The following is a 20346-nucleotide window of genomic DNA, read 5'->3' as shown; positions in this document are numbered from 1 at the left end:
CCACCTGATGTGAAGAGTCAACTCATTTGAAAAGACCCTCATGTTGGGAATGCAAAAGAAGGGGACAACAGAGGATGAGATAGTTAGATAGCATCATCGACTCAATGGACATGAATTTGAGCAAACTTCAGGAGACTATAAAGGACAGGGAAGCCTGGCTGCTGTGGTCCATCGGGTTGCAAAGAGTTGGACACAATTTAGCCAGTGAACAACAACAAGTGGCCATATCTAAACACAACTTTGATACCACACAATGCCTATAGTATCGTCTTCAACAAAGTCAGTGTCCACAAAATGATATGTAACTTTGAGAGGGCTGAGAATAAAGTTGGTCAAATCAGAGGGAATATGTGACCTTTGCGACCTTGTAATTGAAGACACTGAGATGAAATTTAAAGATACTTGAGGCAGAGAGTGGTGTCCACAAGTGAGAGAGGCACACTTGTCTGTCTCCCACTGTGGGCTGTTCGCCTTCACCATTCTCACATCTCACACCTTCGTCTCTTCCTCCCTCCTCTGCACTCTCAGCCATGAGTGATCCGTCTTGTTTCACAGAGAAGAATAGGTGCCAAAGGAAATCCCTCAACTGATCACCACTGCCAAAATGCAAGTCAACCAAAAACTTATCAATTGACTTAATAAGGAGACGAAAAAGAAAAGGAAAGTCTCTCTTTTAGACTCCTTGAAGAGAGTGAGAAGACCCACTATTATCATATTCTTTTTCTCCTCTTACCTATCCCCTGTTTAATCATTTCTTCCCCCTTTTACCTTATTTAGGTTTATCCTCAGAGACAAGCTGCACTCACAGGCAATGCCAGCTCACAAGATTTACAGAGGAGATTTAAGTAGGGGGTTAAGATTTAAGTAGGGGTTTGTGCCTTTGTGTGTGAGGTGTGTGGAGGGGAGAACAAGAACACCTTTAATATGGAGACTTGAGAATAACATCTGCACAGCAGACTGACCTATCCTTACAGCACAAAATCCATATTAAAGCTGTATTATCTTTCACTGGTTTATTCAAGGAAACTACTTTCCTTCGATTAACTGTGTCTTAACATTGTATTCATTTATCTTCCTGTTTATTTGCTTATTTTTTTCCAAAAGTTCAAAGAAAGGTTTGCTGAATTTTCAGAAATCACAATTTCACCTTTTGAAAGGTACCCAATATATACAATTGTTTCCTTACCAAATTATTCATATGCTATTTAGCAGTAGCTCTCATATTTTTCTTAAATAATGTCAATCACAAACAACTCAATTATATCTTTATTGCAGTAAAAAGAGAACTTTATTTGATGTTTCTCCTCTCATTTATTTCCATTACTCAGACAGAGACTGTTCGTCCACATGCAATAGGTTGTGCAAAAAACATTTCAATCAGAGTTGATAGCAACATGCTCCTTAAGACAGTGGCTCACACAATTAATAAATGTGACTATGTATGGCACACAATGTTTTGAGTGTTCAAACATGAAAATTCATTTTGTTCCCAGTGGAAATGAAATGACCTCCTTAAAATGTGGTTGAATAATTCAGTATTCCAAGGTAAAATCCAAGAATGGGTCCATAGTTGTAACAATTTTTCATGTTGCTATCAAAACAATAAATATTTTCTTCAAATATTGTAGGGTCATATGAATGGATACTGAGCGGATAGCAGTGGAAGGTTCTATTTCACCACTGCCTACTGTTTCTGAACATCCTGCTGTGACATAAAAACACCCCCACATCCTACACCCAACCCAGTCACTCAGCCTCCTACCCAACATCACAAGCACATGTTTTGTCACCTCCTTCCTGGTTGCCAAGGCAATGCAGTTATAATCCGAGGTGGGTAAGAGAACACACAGGCAAAGCTCCTTTCTCCAAGTGATGCTCATGATTCATCAAGTTGCCAATTTCGACAATAATCCAAATAATTGTCCTAGAAGTTTCGGCCAAGCTCTCTTCACCTCCTTATTCCTCAGACTGTAAATCATGGGGTTCAGCATGGGTGTCAAAATGGCGTAGAAGAGAGAGATCAGCTTCTCCTGAAGCACAGAAGGGCTGGGATTGGGCTGGATGTAAGTGAAAATGGCCATACCATAGCACAGGACAACCACTGTGAGGTGAGAGGCACAGGTGTGGAAGGCTTTCTTTCTCCCCTCTGTGGACTGGATCTTTAGGATGGTGGAGATGATCCTGATGTAGGACAGGAGGACCAGGCAGAAAGGTGTCATCAGCAACACAATGCTAGACACCATGATGGCCACCTCGTTGGAGGAGGTGTTGACACAGGCCAGCCTGACCACAGCTAGGATTTCACAGGATATGTGATCAATATACTTGTTTGTGCACATGGGCAACTGAAAGGTGATGGCAGTATGAATGAGAGAGTTGACAGAGCCACTGACCCAGGATGTGACGGCCAGCCTAGCACAGAGCCCTCCGTGCATGATGACCAAGTATCTCAGGGGGTCGCACACAGCCACATAGCGGTCATAGGCCATCACGGCCAGGAGAACAAACTCAATCCCACCCAGGCCCAGGGAGAAGAATAACTGGGCTGCACAGCTCACGTACGGGATCCCTTTATGTCCCGCAAGAAAATGCACCAGCATCTGAGGAATGATGCTTGTGGCATAGGAGACATCAACAAGGGACAGGTTGGTGAGAAAGAAATACATGGGAGTGTGGAGTCGGCTGTCCAGTCTGATCAGAAGAACAATGAGGACATTACCTAGCACAGTCAGCAGGTACATAACCAAGAACAGGATGAAGAGAGCAACCTGGGTGTCCCAGTCACTGGACAGGCCGAGGAGAATGAATTCTCTCACCCAAGACTGGTTATCTGCTCCCATTAAAAGATGTGAGGTTATTAATCTGCAGAGACTCAGAAATAATAGAAGCTGTTGAATCAAAGAACCGTTTTTGTTGTTCAGTTGCTAAGTCATGTCTGATTTTTTGCAACCCCATGGACTGCAACACACCAGGCTTCCCTGCCTTCACTACCTCCCGGAGCTGCTCAAGGTGATGTCCATTGATCTGATGCTGCTGCTGCTAAGTCACTTCAGTCATGTCCAACTCTGTGTGACCCCATAGACGGCAGCCCATCAGGCTCCCCCATCCCTGGGATTCTCCAGGCAAGAACACTGGAGTGGGTTGCCATTTCCTTCTCCAATGCATCAAAGTGAAAAGTGAAAGTGAAGCCCCTCAGTCATGTCTGGCTCTTAGCAACCCCATGGACTGCAGCCTACCAGACTCCTCCACCCATGGCATTTTCCAGGCAAGAGTACTGGAGTGGGGCGCCATTGCCTTCTCTGTTTGGTGATGCTATCTAACCATATCATTCCTCAGATGCACCCTTATCCTTTTGCCTTCAATATTCAGTCAAAGAATCATAAAAATAATTTTTTATCAATACATACTGTATGAAATTAACCAGCCTTAGATGTTTCAGATCATTTATGGGTCAAGATGACAGGCTTTATACTGATACATATTATATCTACTCTGTATCAGAGACAGCCCAGTGCTTTTATAAGAATATGATGTGGTCTCTAGGAGATTCAGTTAAAGTCTGAAGATAACCACAGAGCAATTTTAAGAACTCCATATCTTAACCAGCTTACAACAGATTCTAGGGTATGGAAAGGATGGTAGGTGACAGTGATGGATAAAATGATAAAAAAATGAAGAAAAACTTGGTTGGAATTTTTTTTTTAAAGCCTGCATTAGACATGTCAGCTAGACCCATCATGATGAACTGGATAAATCTATTATAAAAGGAAATAATGGGAATAGAGAGAGACTTACAGAAAGATCTGGAATCAGTGAACCTAGGTTTGAAATCTAATTTTATTTAGCAACTATGTGATTTTTGGTTTAGTGACAAACTTCTAGTTATGAAACAGACTTATGCAACTCACAATACGTTTAAGCTCAAATGAAAGAAACTTCTGGAGAAAGTACTTGTGAATTATTACTGGTAGTAGTTCTGTAGTAGAATGACAAGCAGTAGTAACACGACCTCCGCCTGGGGGTAAATAAAGTAATAGATGTGACTTTCCTCATATCTCCTCTATGGATTCAGACATAGATGTTTCAAAAAATAAAACTGTAGGCAACATTTAATGAATCTTAGGGTTTAGTGAGATATTCTGAGGACTTTTTCTTCCTTTCGGTGTTTTTACTAGACTCTGGTCTCTTAGCCTTTAGTGGGATGAGACAGATAAGAGAATTGTAGTTGGGCCTTGTTTTATTTTTTCGCTTCAACTATTATTGATAATCTACCATTTTTATATTGGCTTAAAAGAAAACAAGGAAGGTTATGAATGTTTAGGCTTTCTCAATATAAAAAAGAAAGGAAAGCATATGGCTAAGGACCCTTTCTTACTATTCAAGGCAGAGAAGGTATGGATTCTTGTAGAAACACATTAGAATAGAGTTTCCACTTTGTTTTCTTTTCTTAGCAGCACTTTTTCAGTAGATCTAATATGTTTCAAGGTCAATTCTGAACAACAGAAATAGTTTTTTACCATGTCTGAAGCACTGACTCATTCTTACTCTTCCTCCATGCCTGCATATTTTTAATTTCCTTTCCTCTCAGTGGACAAAACAAGAGAAAACAGGAGACAAAGGCAGCGAGAGAGATTGAGAGGAGAGGCAGAGCTGCTTGCCTCTTATCTGAACCCACATAGATGTCAGGCCAGGGTTTCTGAGCAGAAAGGTGAAGAAAGGTGTTCATGCTTCCACTCTTAAAGGACAAAACAAGCAGTTCAATAAATGCCCTTCTTGTTCATGATTTAGACACACAGATTTTTACAAACATCTTTCCTGATGTCCTTCTCACAACCTGATTGCCCCTTTAAACAATTCCTTCATTTCTGCTACATCAAGATACTTTCATTACTACCCCTCACTTTGCTTTCCTCAATCATGACCCGTCTGAGAAATATCTACTTCCTGGAAACCAGTGTTGAACATTGACCATAGCTGAGTGTCAGCTTTATTCAGCTCTTTCTCCTATATCAGTTGGTCTGTGTTCTCCTCTCAGTATTTGCTACAACTCTGGCTGCTTAAACAGTTTCACCAGGTACCTAATGCTCCTTTGTTGTTGTATAGTCGCTAAATCATCTCGGACTTTTCTGGAGCCCCACAAACTGTAGCCTGCAAGGGTCCTCTGTCCATGAGATTTCCCAGGAAAGAATACTGGAGTGGGCTGCCATTTCCTCCTCCATGGGATATTCCTGATCCATTCCTGATCTATTCCTGCATCAGCAATAGATTCTTTACCCCTGAGCCACCAAGGAAGCCCCAATGCTCCTTTAATAGACAATAAAACCAGAGAAAGGATGTCAACAAGACGGCAGAATAAGAGACTCCTAGCTTTCTCTCTTCCCATGGATCCATTAAATAAACATCTACACACAGATCAATTCCCTTCAACAAAAATTCAGAAGCTAGTTGAGAGGCTCCTATACACTGAATGATTGAGAAAACATCCACATCAAAACAAGTGGAAGAATCTGAGACACGTTCGTGCCCATGAATGCCACCACTGACACACTGCCTTACAAATGGGAGGAATCCCACAACTCCCAGCATTCCCTGGATCACACATTACAAACACCAGCTTCGATGGCTGCCACCTGAAGGACAGGCTCCCAAATCACCTGACTCTGAGATCTGGGGCCTCAGCACTCAACAGTACCACATATGCTTAATTGCTCAGTTGTGTCTCACTTTTTGCAATCCCATGAACCATAGCCCTCCAGGCTCCTCTGTCCATGTAATTTCCCAGGTAAGAATACTGGAGTGGGTTTCCAAGCCCTCCTCCAGGGGATCTTGCTGACCCTGGGATCGAACCCACTTCTCCCGCATTGCGGGCAAATTCTTTACCATCTGAGCTACCAGGGAAGCCCTCCATGGAAAGGACTAACTGTGTATTTTCCCAGTTGCTGTCTTAAGGTCAAGCTTCTAATTACCCTGCCTCTGTGAGCCTGTAAGGCAGGTAATTAGTAGTCCTCAGAGAGACGGAAGAAGTGAGCACTTTCTGTGTCTTGTCTCTACAGAATACTTCCAAATTCATTTTATCAGGCTAGCACGATACTGATACCAAAGTCAAAGAATGATACCACGAGGTAAGACCAACATCTTTAAAGAACACAGATGCAAAAATTCTTAATAAACAGCAAACAAAAATTCAAAAATACATGAAAAGGATTATATACAACAATCAAGTGGGATTTATCTATGGAATGCAAGGGTAGTTCAACATATCCAAATCAATCAACATGACACGTCACACCGGTCGAATGAAAAATGCAGAGAAAGCACCTGGCCAAGTTCAATAGCCATTCGTGATTAAAACGCTCAACAAGACAGGTATAAAAGGAAACTTGCTGAACACAATAAAGGCCATTTATAAAAAGCCCACAATAATGTCATAAACAATGTGGAAAACTTAAAATTTTTTCTCTAAGATTCAGAACAAGGCAAGGATGTCCATTCTCATCTCTATTCGATACTAGAAATATTAACAAGAGCAATCAGACAAGAAAAAGGAATACAAGGTATCCTAACCAGAAAGAAGTACAATGATCTCTGTTTGAAATGACATAATCTTATGCAGAAAACCCTAGACTCTACCAAAACACTGCTATAAATAAAATGAGTTCAGTAAATTGCAGGATGCAAATCAACAAACAAAAATTACTGGCATTGTTGCAACATCACTGCATCCAAAAAAGAAATCAAACGGAAAAAAAATCCCACATCAAAAAGAATACTTAGGAAAAAATTTAACCAAGAAGAAAAATGATGTGTGTGCTAAAAATTATAAATATTGAAGAAAGAAGTTAAATAAGACATACCTAAATTGAAAGATATCTCATGTTCATGTCTTAGAAGAATTAGTATTATTAAAATGTCAATACCACCCAAAACAATATGAAGATCCAAGTCAATGCCTACAAAATTGGTAAACTATATACCTAATAAAGCATTGATATCCAAAATATACAAAGAAGTCTCACAAATAAATAGTAAGGACAGCAAACAGCCTGGTTTTTTAAAAAGGCAGAAGTCGAGTAGAGATTTTTCCAAAGAAGACATATTTATGAGGATGAATAAGTCTAGAGATCTAACAGATAAATAACTGACAGATATATTCAAAGATATTTTAACATCACCAATTATCATGGAAATCAAAATCAAAATCACAATGAACTATACCTCACACCTGTTAGGATAGCTATTACCAAAGGAAAAAAAAAAGGTAAGTGTTAGCAATGATGTTAAGAAAAGAGAACTCTTCTACACCATTGATGGGTATGCAAACTGGTGTGCCATTATGGAAACCAGTATGGAGAGTCTTCGAAAAATAGAACCATCATAAGATCCAGCAATTCCACTTTTGTACATAACCAAAGGAAATAAAATCAGCACCTCAGAGTTATCTGTACTCCCAAAATCACTGCACCATCATTCATGATAGATAAGAGATGGAAACAAATTTAGTATTTGTGGAAAGTTAAACAGATTAAAAAATCACGGTATATACACATACAAAAATGGAATATTTTTCAGCCTTAAAAGGAAAAAGATATTGTCATTTGTACCAACATAGGTGAACCTGGAACACATTCTGCTAAGTGAAATAAGCCAGGCACAGAAAGAGAAAAACTGCATGACCTCACTTACACGTGGAATCTCAACATCAAAGACAGGAAGTAGAAAGGTGGTTGATTACCAAGAGCCGGGAGGTGGAGGAAACGGGGCAATTGTTGGTCAAATATACAGAGGTGCATAATTTAGGGTGAAAAAGTCTAGAGATCTAAAGTAGACCATGATGACTACAGTTATTAACATAACATTTAATACTTGGAATTTGCTAAGAAATTCGATTTTAGGTGCTCATCACAAACAATGAGAACAATATGTTAATTATCTTGATCATGGTAATCATTTCACTGTATGTGTGTGTGTGTGTGTGTATAAATAATGATGTTGTATACATAAAATAATACAAATTTTATTTTTAAAATAAGACTAATAAATCTTATTTATATCCTTTGGGTAATATGTTCATATGTTCAAACTTCAATACCTCTCTATGTTTTGACTTTCTTTGTTTACTCAAAAATAAGCAACCTCTGCTGCCTGCTCAGAACATTGTAGTGAGCAGTGACACACTTCTGTAGTTCCTCTCCTTAAACATGAGCACCGTAAGGGAAGGACTTGCTCATGCTTGTGTTTTATGAATTGAGGTGGATGCAGGGTAGTTACTGTGGCCGTAACTAATAGAATACACTATGTGATATTGCCCAATAGATGCCATTGAAATAATCGATGAAAATCCATCTCCTGAAAGCACTGCCACTAATGCCTGAGACCTATTACTTTTATGTTTGGCAGTTTCTTTTTCATGAAATGGTTAAAGATAAAACTAATTGGGAGTTTTAAAATACGAAGTATCTAATCTTAGTGTGAACTAGTATATCAGCTTATGTGCATGCGTGCTCAACCACTTCAGTTGTGTCCAACTCTTTGCAACCCCATGGAATGCATCCCACCAGGCTTCTCAGTCCATGGAATTCTCCAGGCAAGAATACTGGAGTGAATAGCCATTCCCTTTTCCAGGGCATCTTCCCAACTCAGGGTTTGAACTTGGATCTTCCGCACTGCAGGTGAATTCTTTACCATCTGAGCCACCAGAGCAGCCCATTAAACAATTTTAATTGCATTTCGTTTCTATTACTACTATGTGGAACAATACTCCAAAATACTTGATTTTCCTTTGTAAGGAAGTATCCAGGGCTTGACACGTGGGTACTTTTTCCTCTTCCATATTTATTGTCACGTTTTATTAAACTGCCCTGATCAGTGTATTACACTTGTAAAACTATCTAACAATACTTTCTACTTATACTCGCTGACAGCTTCATAAGTTATCTTGCTCTTTTTCCACTCATTAGAAAGAAGTATTAATTTGAAAAACTTAGCAGGTATATATACTACAGAAGAACTCTCCAGTGTAATACCTTTCAGAATTATATTTCAGAATAACTATCTCTTCCATTAGTCATGCCAATTCAAAGACTGAGTGGATAGATAAACCTCAAATATCCAATCTCCAACAGTGTGAAGCCTTATAGGTGAGCCCACAACCCATATGATCTCCACATTACCCATTCACTGTAGAGATGATACCTTCAGCTAAGGGATGAAAAGCCAGCACCTTTTTTTCTCTATATATAGAAGTGTTTGTTTATCATCTTTTGTAAGAATTCAAATAGAAGTCCTAAATGTAGAAGCAGAGCACATGAAGGTGGGGCCCACAACCTAAAGATATGTTTTCTTTCATGCTGGCCAGAATAAACGAGAATCATACCTTTCGGCAGTTGAGTTGTCAATAGAATGGCACTTCAATTTAAAGAAAGAGTCATCAGACCTGTAGGTGAATACTCGGATGTTGTATACACTAAGTTCATCTATCATGAGCAGAAATATTTGCATCAACCTATTGTTTGGAAACAAAAGATCCCAAGGTCACTTAGATGGATGAAGTTTCAAATATGGTTTAGTACCCTGAAAGGGAAACTCGTTTTTCTTCTTCATGGTTTTATTATCTATTTCACATCTGGATTTTTTTGTTGCCTGACTTTTCATGTAAGCTGAGTCCAACTATAGAGACACTGTCCAATATGTGAAAACCTGAAATTCACCTTTGATGATATATGTTACCATGATTTCATTTGTAAATGCTCACTTTCTTTGTATCTCTTGTCCCCTGTAGATAAGACTAGGGTATTCTTTTGTAGTATAATTCCCTAAGCCTGGCAGCTTTCCACAGTATAACCCCTACAGCTCATTCTGTAGTCAGGAGACCTTATTTCTAGTGCCACTTCCTAGTCTCGCTGTTTATGAACATAAGCAATCCATTTAATCATTTTACATGTCAAATTCCTATCACTGAAAGGAAAATCCAAATACTATGAGAAAAGACACTTTAAAGCTATGTCCAGAGATGTAATATACTCCTCTTATTTGTTCAAGAATAACAATATCTAATAATCATTTACATCTGGGCTTCTTTAGTAAGTGTTTCCCTGAAAAATAAAAAGATGCAGAATGCATCCGTAGGAATTCCAATCTTTAATTATTAATCATCGCCACTATTCCCCTCTGTTTCATATTTTCTTTCTCTGTGTCAGTACTAAAGTTTGGAATTGAGAAACTCTTACAACAAAAATATAATTAAGCCTCCAACATCTGGAAAGCAGTATTATTTAACCATCTTTGCTATTTTAAACAGAATGAGAAGATCCCAACATTCATGGTTTATATTTTCAACTCAGTCTTTGACAAATCACATCAGTTCTATTTCTACCTCTCTTAAAAAAACCTCTGCTTACAACCATCCCCTCTGAGTACCTCTATTAACAAACATTCATTAGTACCAGAAAAAATGGTCATGTGTTCTTCAGTCCAGGTTTATGTTGCTTTCTGAAGAGTGCTCTTCCTCAAAAAAGTGATGGACCACAGGGATTAAGTTTCTTGGTTTCTGGGCTAAGATCACCAGGGACTAGTTTAGTTTGTGAGGGAAATTGATGAGAAGCAGCTCACAGGTGCCCCAGAATTGGCTCAGACACAAACCTAATGACGTGTGACAGTGGCTGAATTAGAAAGGTAGGCAGAGTGCCTTTGGGATCTGTAAGCATTACAGTGTTAATTGTTGCCTCCACTCCCAAACCTCAAGAGCAAGGCCTTGATGCCACACTTCTTCTCTCTGTGGAAAAGGGTACTCCATCCTCCTCAGACGACAACAAATTACTGAAGACTTAGGTCATTCTAAGAAGCTGGAGATGGCAGCTTTCTGGGGATAGGATAATCTTGTACAGCCCAACATGATATTTAGCTCTCAATACACGCCAAAGAATGCTCAAAAGACTCGACAATTGCACCCATCTCACATGCTAGTAAAGTAATGCTTAAAATTCTTCAAGCCAGGCTTCAGCAATACATGAACCATGAACTTCTAGATGTTCAAGCTGGTTTTAGAAAAGGCAGAGGAACCAGAGATCAAGTTGCCAACATCAGCTGGATCATGGAAAAAGGAAGAGAGTTCCAGAAAACCATCTATTTCTGCTTTATTGACTATGCCAAAGCCTTTGACTGTGTGGATCACAATAAACTGTGGAAAATTCTGAAAGAGATGGGAATACCAGACCACCTGACCTGCCTCTTGAGAAACCTGTATGCAGGTCAGGAAGCAACAGTTAGAACTGGACATGGAACAATAGATTGGTTCCAAATAGGAAAAGGAGTACATCAAGGCTGTAAATTGTCACCCTGTTTATTTAACTTATATGCAGAGTACATCATAAGAAATGCTGGGCTGGATGAAACAAAGCTGGAATCAAGATTGCCAGGAGAAATATCAATAACCTCAGATATGCAGATGACACCACCCTTATGGCAGAAAGCAAAGAAGAACTAAAGAGCCTCTTGATGAAAATGAAAGAGGAGAGTGAAAAAGTTGGCTTAAAGCTCAACATTCAAAAAACTAAGATCATGGCATCCGGTCCTATCACTTCACGGCAGATAGATGGGGAAACAGTGGAAACAGTGGCTGACTTTATTTTGGGGCTCCAAAATCACTGCAGATGGTGACTGTAGCAATGAAATTAAAACATGCCTACTCCTTGGAAGAAAAGTTATGACCAACCTAGATAGTATATTCAAAAGCAGAGACATTACTTTGCCAACAAAGGTCCTTCTAGTCAAGGCTATGGTTTTTCCTGTGGTCATGTATGGATGTGAGAGTTGGATTATGAAGAAAGCTGAGCACCAAAGAATTGATGCTTTTGAACTGTGGTGTTGGAGAAGATTCTTGAGAGTCCCCTGGACTGCAAGGAGATCCAACCAGTCCATCCTGAAGGAGATCAGTCCTGGGTGTTCACTGGAAGGACTGATATTGAAGCTGAACCTCCAATACTTTGGCCACCTGATGCAAAGAGCTGACTCGTTGCAAAAGACCCTAATGCTGGGAAAGATTGAGGGCAGGAGAAGAAGGGGATGACAGAGGATGAGATGGTTGGATGGCATCACTGACTCAATGGACATGTGTTTGGGCGGACTCGCAAGAGTTGGTGATGGACAGGGAGGCCTGGCGTGCTGCAGTTCATGGGATCACAAAGAGCTGGACACGACTGAGTGACTGGACCGAACTGAACTCCTTGGAAGGAAAGTTATGACCAACCTAGACAGCATATTAAAAAGCAGAGACAGTACTTTGTCGACTAAGGTCCATCTAGTCAAGGCTATGGTTTTTCCAGCAGTCATGTATGGATGTGAGACTTGGACTATAAAGAAAGCTGAGCGCCAGAGAACTGATGCTTTTGAACTGTGGTGTTGGAGAAGACTCTTGAGAGCTCCTTGGACTGCAAGGAGATCCAACCAGTCCATCCTAAAGGAGATTGGTCCTGGCTGTTCATTGAAGCTGAAACTCCAATACTATGGCCACCTGATGCAAACAGCTGATGCATTTATAAAGACCATGATGCTGGGAAAGATTGAAGGCAGGAGGAGAAGGGGACGACAGAGCATGAAATGGTTGCATGGCATCACTGATTCAATGGACATGAGTTTGAGTAGACTCCGGGAGTTGGTGATAGACAGGGAAGCCTGGCGTACTGCAATCCATAGGGTCTCAAAGAGTCACACACCACTGAGTGACTGAACTGAACTAAACTGAACACCTTTCCTCGTGAACAATGACTAGACCTGCATCCAACCTTGGGCAAAATTTAAAAAGCTATTCCCTTTGGCTCCACGATGCCTTCATCTCTCCTTCTGAAAATAGAATTGTGCTTCGCTCCCCTGAGACATGTGCCAAGAATCTAATAGACTCCTGCGAGCAATGTAAGGGCAGAGGGACAGCCAAGTACATATTTTACATTGGTTTACAACTTTTAAAAACAGTAATGCCATACAGAAAGATTTAAGACTCAAAATAAGGTCCCAGAAAGGGAGTGAAGAAAACCTTATGATTTATAGGGGGAAAAGGGGGAAAGAAAATAGGTCAATTGAAATTCTCCACACAGACATATGAACTTCTATACCTCTTCAAATCTTTAATTTTTATGAAGAGATTCAATGTAATTTTGACAGAATACAGTCACATTAACATTCTCTGATATATTCTGTATGAATTGCACATCTTTTAAGTGAATTATTTATTCATTTATCTCCCAAATAAAATTCTTAGCATCATTAACACATCTACTCATTTACCTACTCATGTAACCATCTCAATATTCACTCATGTGCTCATCCAACCATCTATGCAACCCATCAGTCATCCACGTTACAACCCTTCTATAACCCTTGTTGTCATTTTTGTTGTTTAGTTGCTAAGTCTGACTCTTTTGCGACCCCATGGACTGTAGCCCGTCCAGCTCCCCATCCTTCACTATCTCCCAGAGTTTGGTCAGATTCATGTCTGTTCAAATTCATTCATATGAGTCAGTGATGTTACCTAGCCATCTCATCCTCTGTTGCCCCCTTCTCCTCCTGCCTTCAGTCTTTCCCAGCATCAGGGTCTTTTCCAGTGAGTCAGATCTTCACATCAGGTGGCCAGAGCATTGGAGCTTCAGCTTCAGCATCAGTTCCTCCAATGAGTATTCAGGACTGATTTCCTTTAGGACTGGCTGGCTTGATCTCCTTGAAGTCCAAGGGACTTTCTCTTGCCTTCTCCAGCACCACAAATTTTTTTTATTCTTTAGTGCTCAGCCTTCTTTACAGTCCAACTCTCATATCCCTATATGACGACTGGAAAAATAGCTTTGACTATATGTTCCTTTGTCGACAAGGTGATGGCTCTGCTTTTTAATATGTTGTCTAGGTTTGTCATCCCGTTCCTTCCAAGGAGCAATTGTCTTTTAATTTCATGGCTTCAGTCACCATCCACAGTGTTTTTGGAGCCAAAGAAAAGAAAATATGTCACTGCTTCCACTTTTTACCCATCTATTTGCCATGAAGTGATGTAACAGGATGCTATGATCTTAAGTTTTTCTAATGTTGGGTTTCAGTCCAGCTTTTTCACTCCCCTCTTTCACCCTCATCAAGAGGCTCTTTAGTTTCTCTTCATTTTCTGCTGTTAGAGCAGTATATGCATATCTGAGCTTGTTGATATTTCTCCCAGCAATCTTGATTCCAGCTTGTGACTCATCCAGCCAGGCATTTCACATGATGCACTCTGCATAAAATTTAAATCAGAGGATAACAATATGTGGCCTTGTCATACTCCTTTCCCAATTTTAAAACAGTCAGTTGTTCCATGGCTGGTTTTAACTGTTGCTTCTTGATCTGCATACAGGTTTCTCAGGAGGCAGGTAAGGTGATCTGGTATTCCCATCTCTTTAGAATGTTCTACAGTTTGTTATAATCCACACAGTCAAAGGCTTTCATGAAGTCAATGAAGCAGATGTTTTTCTGGAATTCCTTGGTCTTGTTTATGATCCAACAAATGTTGACAGTTTGATCTCTGGTTCCTCTGCCTTTTCTAAATCCAACTTGTGCATGTGCAAGATCTCTGCATATCTTAACTTCAGAGCCCCCTAATGTCCCAGCAGTATCACTGGAGCAGCCCCTTAGCTGGTCTCCTTGGCTCTAATCTTTTCTTCCTCTGACTCATTTGCCACAGTGATAATTCAAAAATGTAAATTTTATCAACCCAAGCTCCTACTTCAAAATCTTTTCTTGCTTCCTGTTGCTTTTTTATCCTAAATAGTTTAGCATTTCATGGCCTCTAAGACCTGACTTCTCCCTGCTTCACCCAGCCTACTTTTTCAGTCTGCTCTGCCCTGCAAGCCAGGCTCCAGGATAGTTTTGAACACTCATGATCTCTTCCAGCTCAGCACTTTTTACAAGTTGCCCCTTTGCTCAGGTTGATCGTCACTTAGATAACTTGTTCTCACTTTTCTCGTCTCCATCCAGACGTTTTCTGATCCTGTAATATAGAAGATTTCTATACTCACCCCTGAAGCCTTATTCTTTCTGTGACACTCAGTGCATTTTATCTGTTTCATTATCTGTCATCCCAACTCTGTGGCCATATCCCTGTCAGGATTGTTCCGTATTAACTGTTGTCTCTCAAGAACCATTCATGCTACTGATACACAGTAGACTCTCCACTGATTATTTCCGAATTAACAAGAAGCCTGGTAACAATGACAACTTTCAGGAATGCCTGATTACATTCCAAAATGTGTGTTTCCCTGGTGGCTCAGACAGTAAAGAATATGCCTGCAATGCAGGAAAGCTGGGTTCAACCCCTGGGTCAGGAAGATCTCCTGGAGAAGGGATTAGCTACCCAATCCAGTGTTCTTGCCGGGAGAATTCCATGGACATAGGGGTCTGGTGGGCTATACTTCATGGGGTTATAAAGAGTCAGATGAAATTAAAAGACACTTGCTCCTTGGAAGTAAAGCTATGACAAACCTAGACATCATATTAAAAAGCAGAGACATCACTTTGGTGACAAAGGACCATATAGTCAAATCTATGGCTCTTCCAGTAGTCAGGTATGGATGTGACAGTTGAACCACAAAGAAGGCTGAGCACTGAAGAATTGATGCTCTGGTGCTAGAGAAGACTTTTGAAAGCCCCTAGGACAGCAAGGAGATCAAACTAGTCCATCCTAAAGGAAATTAACCCTGAATATTCACTGAAAGGACTGATGCTGAAGCTGAAGCTCCAATAGTTTGACTACCTGATACCAAGAGCCAAGTCATTGGAAAGGACCCTGATACTGGGAAAGACTGAGGGCAGGAGGAGAAGGGGGCACACAGGATGAGATGGCTGGATGGCATCACTGACTAAACGGACATGAGTTTGAGCAAACTCAGGGAGATAGTGAAGACAGGGAAGCCTGGTGTGCTGCAGAGCATGGCCTCACAGAGAGGTGGACACGACTTAGTGACTGAACACCACTGTAAATTTTAGCATTGACAGTTTTAGGTAAATTTAATACACCAAATGGATTTTGGATTATATGAAACTTCAGTTTGTTTAAACAGAGAGACTGTGGGTCAACGTGTTCACAAATGGGAAAACTGCCCCTGAACTGATATGAAGAAAAGACAATGGAAGAAAGGACTTCGAGATGTCTTCAAGGGGGTGAGGCCATGAGCTTCCATCATCATCTTTCTCCCCATTTCCTTTTCATTATCCCAGGTACAATTACTTCTTCTGCCTCTTTTTCCCTACTTAGGCTGTCTCTCAGAGGTGAGGTCTATTCCAGACTATTCTAAGCTCTGCAAATTTACAAAGAACAACTAGGGCCCTGCCGTGTGTGAGGAGGAAGGATGGGAGAAGGGGTTTATAAGGAGACTGGAGGCTGACATGGGCATAGCTGGCTCAACTATCTTGATTCCCAAACTACATATTAACGTTGTCTTATCTTTCACTGCCTTTGCCTCAGGAATCTGTCCTTCCTTAGGTTAACTACATTTTTTATGTATATGATTTCATACATTATATACTTGTTTCTAAAATCTCAATAAAAGAAATTATAGATGTTTCAGAAGTTGGACTGGTTAAACTTTTAAATGGTACCCCATATATATGCAGTAAAATTTCTCTCAAACTGTTTGCACAGTATCAAAAAAAGAGCTTGAAACATAGCTTTCCTTGAACAGTAATAGCCTGGCGTAGAAACACCTTGTAAAACAAGACCTTTAGTTGATCCTTCCACTGAGTACCTCCAGCACTCAAAGGCTTTATGTCCACATGTCATAAGTCCAGCATGAAACATTTTAACCAGTCTTGAAAGCAATACTCTCCTAAGAACAATGTCTCACACAATTATTGGCACATACATTATTTTAAATAAGTCTAAAATGTGAAAATGGTTTTGTTCCTAATGGAAACAAAATAACCTTGTACAGTGTAAGAACCACTGGTCCAAAGTAAGATTTATGACTCATGATTACAAACAATATGACCAATCAAGATAGCAAATGACATTTTAAAAAATATTATCAGTTCACATGAATGGAGACCAAGCAAGTAGTAGAAGTTCTATTACCGTAGTGCTTAATTTCTCTGAACATCCTGCTGTGACATAAAATGTTCCTGCATTAAATACCTTAACCTAATTCCTCAGCTGCCTACACAGCATAACCAGTACACATTTTGTCATCACATTCCTGGTTGCCAGGGTAATGAAGTTAATGCTTCATAGCAGAGTGGCAGAATTCACAGGCAAAGCTCTCTTCTGCAAGTGACGCTCATTATTCATCAAGCTGCTAGTTTCGATGTTAATCCAGATAATTGCCCTAGTAGTTTCTGCCAGGCCCCCTTCACCTCCTTATTCCTTAGACTGTAAATCATGGGGTTCAGCATGGGTGTCAAAATGGCATAGAAGAGAGAGATCAGCTTCTCCTGAAGCACAGAAGGGCTGGGATTGGGCTGGATGTAAGTGAAAATGGCCATACCATAGCACAGGACAACCACTGTGAGGTGAGAGGCGCAGGTGTGGAAGGCTTTCTTTCTCCCCTCTGTGGACTGGATCTTTAGGATGGTGGAGATGATCCTGATGTAGGACAGGAGAACCAAGCAGAAAGGTGTCATCAGCAAGACAATGCTAGACACCATGATGGCCACCTCGTTGGAGGAGGTGTCCACACAGGCCAGCCTGACCACAGCTAAGAGTTCACAGGATATGTGATCAATATACTTGTTCGTGCACATGGGCAACTGAAAGGTGATGGTGGTCTGCACGAGAGAGTTGACAGAGCCACTGACCCAGGATGTGATGGCCAGCCTAGCACAGAGCCCTCTGTGCATGATGACCAAGTATCTCAGGGGGTCGCACACAGCCACATAGCGGTCATAGGCCATCACGGCCAGGAGAACAAACTCAATCCCACCCAGGCCCAGGGAGAAGAATAACTGGGCTGCACAGCTCACGTACGGGATCCCTTTATGTCCCGCAAGAAAATGCACCAGCATCTGAGGAACGATGCTTGTGGCATAGGAGACATCAACAAGGGAGAGGTTGGTGAGAAAGAAATACATGGGAGTGTGGAGTCGGCTGTCCAGTCTGATCAGAAGAACAATGAGGACGTTCCCCAGCACGGTCAGCAAGTAAGTGACTGAGAACAGGACGAAGAGAGCGACCTGGGTGTCCCAGTCACTGGACAGGCCGAGGAGAATGAATTGTCTCACCCAACTCTGGTTATCTGCTCCCATGAAAAAAAAATGTAAGGATTAGTCTGCAGAGAGAGTCAGAAATAACAGTCTATTGAATTACAGAATGCTAAAAATCACTTTTATCAATACATACTGTATGAATTTGGGCACTCCTAGCCAGATGTTTCAGAATACCCATGGGCCAAGATGACAGGCTTCCTCCTGATGTACATGGTACCCATTCTGCATCAGAGAGCAGGCCAGTACCTTCATAGCACTTAATGTTGTCGTTGGGAGACCCAGTTAAAGCCTGAAGATGGTGTAGTACGATTTTAGGAGCTCCACATCTTTGCCAGCTTACCTCAGATTCTAGGACATGGGAAGGACAGTAGGTGACAATAATAAGTGAATTTTTAAACAGTGGAGAAAGGCTGGTGGGAAAGTTTCAAAACTTACCTTAAATATGTCAACTAGGCCCATCACGGTATAATAATAGATTTATACATTTCTGTTATTAAAGGAAATGTTGAAAAGAAGGTGCTTGTGAAAATATCTGAAATCAGAGAATCTAAGTTTGAAACCTGATTTTATTTACCAGCTCTGTGATTTTTGGTTCAGTGGCAAATTTTGCGTATGAGACTCACCAGTACATGTAAGTTCAAACGTAGGTAACTTATAGAGAAAGTACTTTGTAAACTGCTACTCGTAGTAGTACTTCAGTAGCCTGAGTGTTAGCTGTAGCATGATCTCTGCCTTGGAGTAAATAAAGTAGCAAGTATGATTTTCTCATCAACCCACCGGCCCTCCCCCCACAGCAATTCAGACACAAATAATACTAGAGGCAATTTTTAATAGCACTGAGGGCTTAGGAATAGTTTGTCCCTTTGAGAACCTGGGGACTGTTTGTCTGACAGGCTTGTCTGTTTAGCCTCAGTGAGATACAGTGGGATAGATGATTGTAATTGTATCTTGTTTTTTCATTTTTCTCCTTTCAACTTGCAGCTGGTAAAGGTCTACTGTTTTATATCAGCTCAGAATTAAGGAAATGAGAATATGGACGGTTGACTTTTTATTTATAAGAGAGAAAGGGCAGCAAATGCCTAGCAATCTTTCTCCATTGTCGAAGGCAGAGAAGGAGGTACGAATTCGTGTAAATGTACAGAGAAATGAAGGTGACTTTTTGCTTTCTTTCATCCAGAAAGTGCTTTTTCAGTAGAATTATATGCTATAATATCAATTTTGAATATTAATAAGAGGGCATTTACATTTTTAAGAATACTTTTTATAGGACTGACTCATTCGTATTATTTCTCCATGCCTGCCCAATTCACTGACTTTCCTTCTCCTTCAGTGCACAAAATAAAGCAGGAGATAAGGCATTAAGAGGGCTTGAGGGCAGAAACAGAGCTGCTGGTGTTATCGGCAAACCCTTAGGGGTTGGGGTAAGGTCTCTGAGCAAAAAACTGAATACTGTCTGAGCTTCAATACTGTCTGAGCTCTTACCTGTGTGAAAATTTAAAAAGGAAAACCCTAAGTAAGGAAGGGTAACTTCAGATAGGAAGTCTCAAGCAGACCAGCAACATAAATTAGAGGATGAATCATCAATTACTAGGCCCCAGCGAAGAATTATCAATAGGAAAGAATCATCCATTGCAAACCTCAACAGGAAAAGATATACAATATACACATTGCATCTCCTTTTAGAAACCGACTACCTTAGCAACTCAGCCAGGGAGAAACTGTCATCACCCTGGATTCTCAATTCTCTCCAAAAGACTTTGGTTCAAAGCGACCCTTCCCAACACCCTCCTTCTCTATCAGCTTCCTCTCCTTTGTTTGTGGTACGTGACAATGGCTTTTGCTACAGCTTGCATGCCCTGAATTCCAATTCCTCTTGCTATTCCCAAATAAACCCATTTTGCTGGTAAAATAACTGCTTTATTTTGAGACTTAAAAGCTGTTAAAGGACAAAACAAAGCACGTAGGTCTAGAAATGGCCATGTTTCATGATTCAGATACATGCACGTTCCATAATGTCCACACACCTGCTGTCCACTACCGCTGTCAAGATACTTCCCACACCACCCCTTGCTTTGCTTCTCTTCAACATGGTCAGGCTGAAAAGAAACATCTACTTGCCTCAAAAAAGGATATCAAATATAATTC

General features: G+C 40.6%; 2 protein-coding genes across 2 annotated transcripts; both read right to left on the bottom strand.

Moving 5' to 3' along the window:
- Positions 1 to 1886: 1886 nt before the first annotated feature.
- Positions 1887 to 2840, bottom strand: LOC138080091 (olfactory receptor-like protein OLF3). The gene has a single exon (XM_068973019.1). The coding sequence runs from the start codon at positions 2838 to 2840 to the stop codon at positions 1887 to 1889; it is 954 nt and encodes a 317-aa protein (XP_068829120.1).
- A 14446-nt stretch (positions 2841 to 17286) lies between these two features.
- LOC138080074 (olfactory receptor-like protein OLF3) lies at positions 17287 to 18240 on the bottom strand. The gene has a single exon (XM_068972990.1). The coding sequence runs from the start codon at positions 18238 to 18240 to the stop codon at positions 17287 to 17289; it is 954 nt and encodes a 317-aa protein (XP_068829091.1).
- Positions 18241 to 20346: the final 2106 nt, after the last annotated feature.

The sequence above is a fragment of the Capricornis sumatraensis genome, chromosome 5, assembly GCF_032405125.1.
Source record: "Capricornis sumatraensis isolate serow.1 chromosome 5, serow.2, whole genome shotgun sequence".
NCBI lineage: Eukaryota > Metazoa > Chordata > Mammalia > Artiodactyla > Bovidae > Capricornis > Capricornis sumatraensis.
This window is presented reverse-complemented; position numbering and strand designations above follow the sequence as displayed.

Coding starts and splice junctions, on each gene's coding strand:
- LOC138080091 (XM_068973019.1), bottom strand. CDS start 2,840: ATGGGAGCAGATAACCAGTCTTGGGTGAGAGAATTCATTCTCCTCGGC.
- LOC138080074 (XM_068972990.1), bottom strand. CDS start 18,240: ATGGGAGCAGATAACCAGAGTTGGGTGAGACAATTCATTCTCCTCGGC.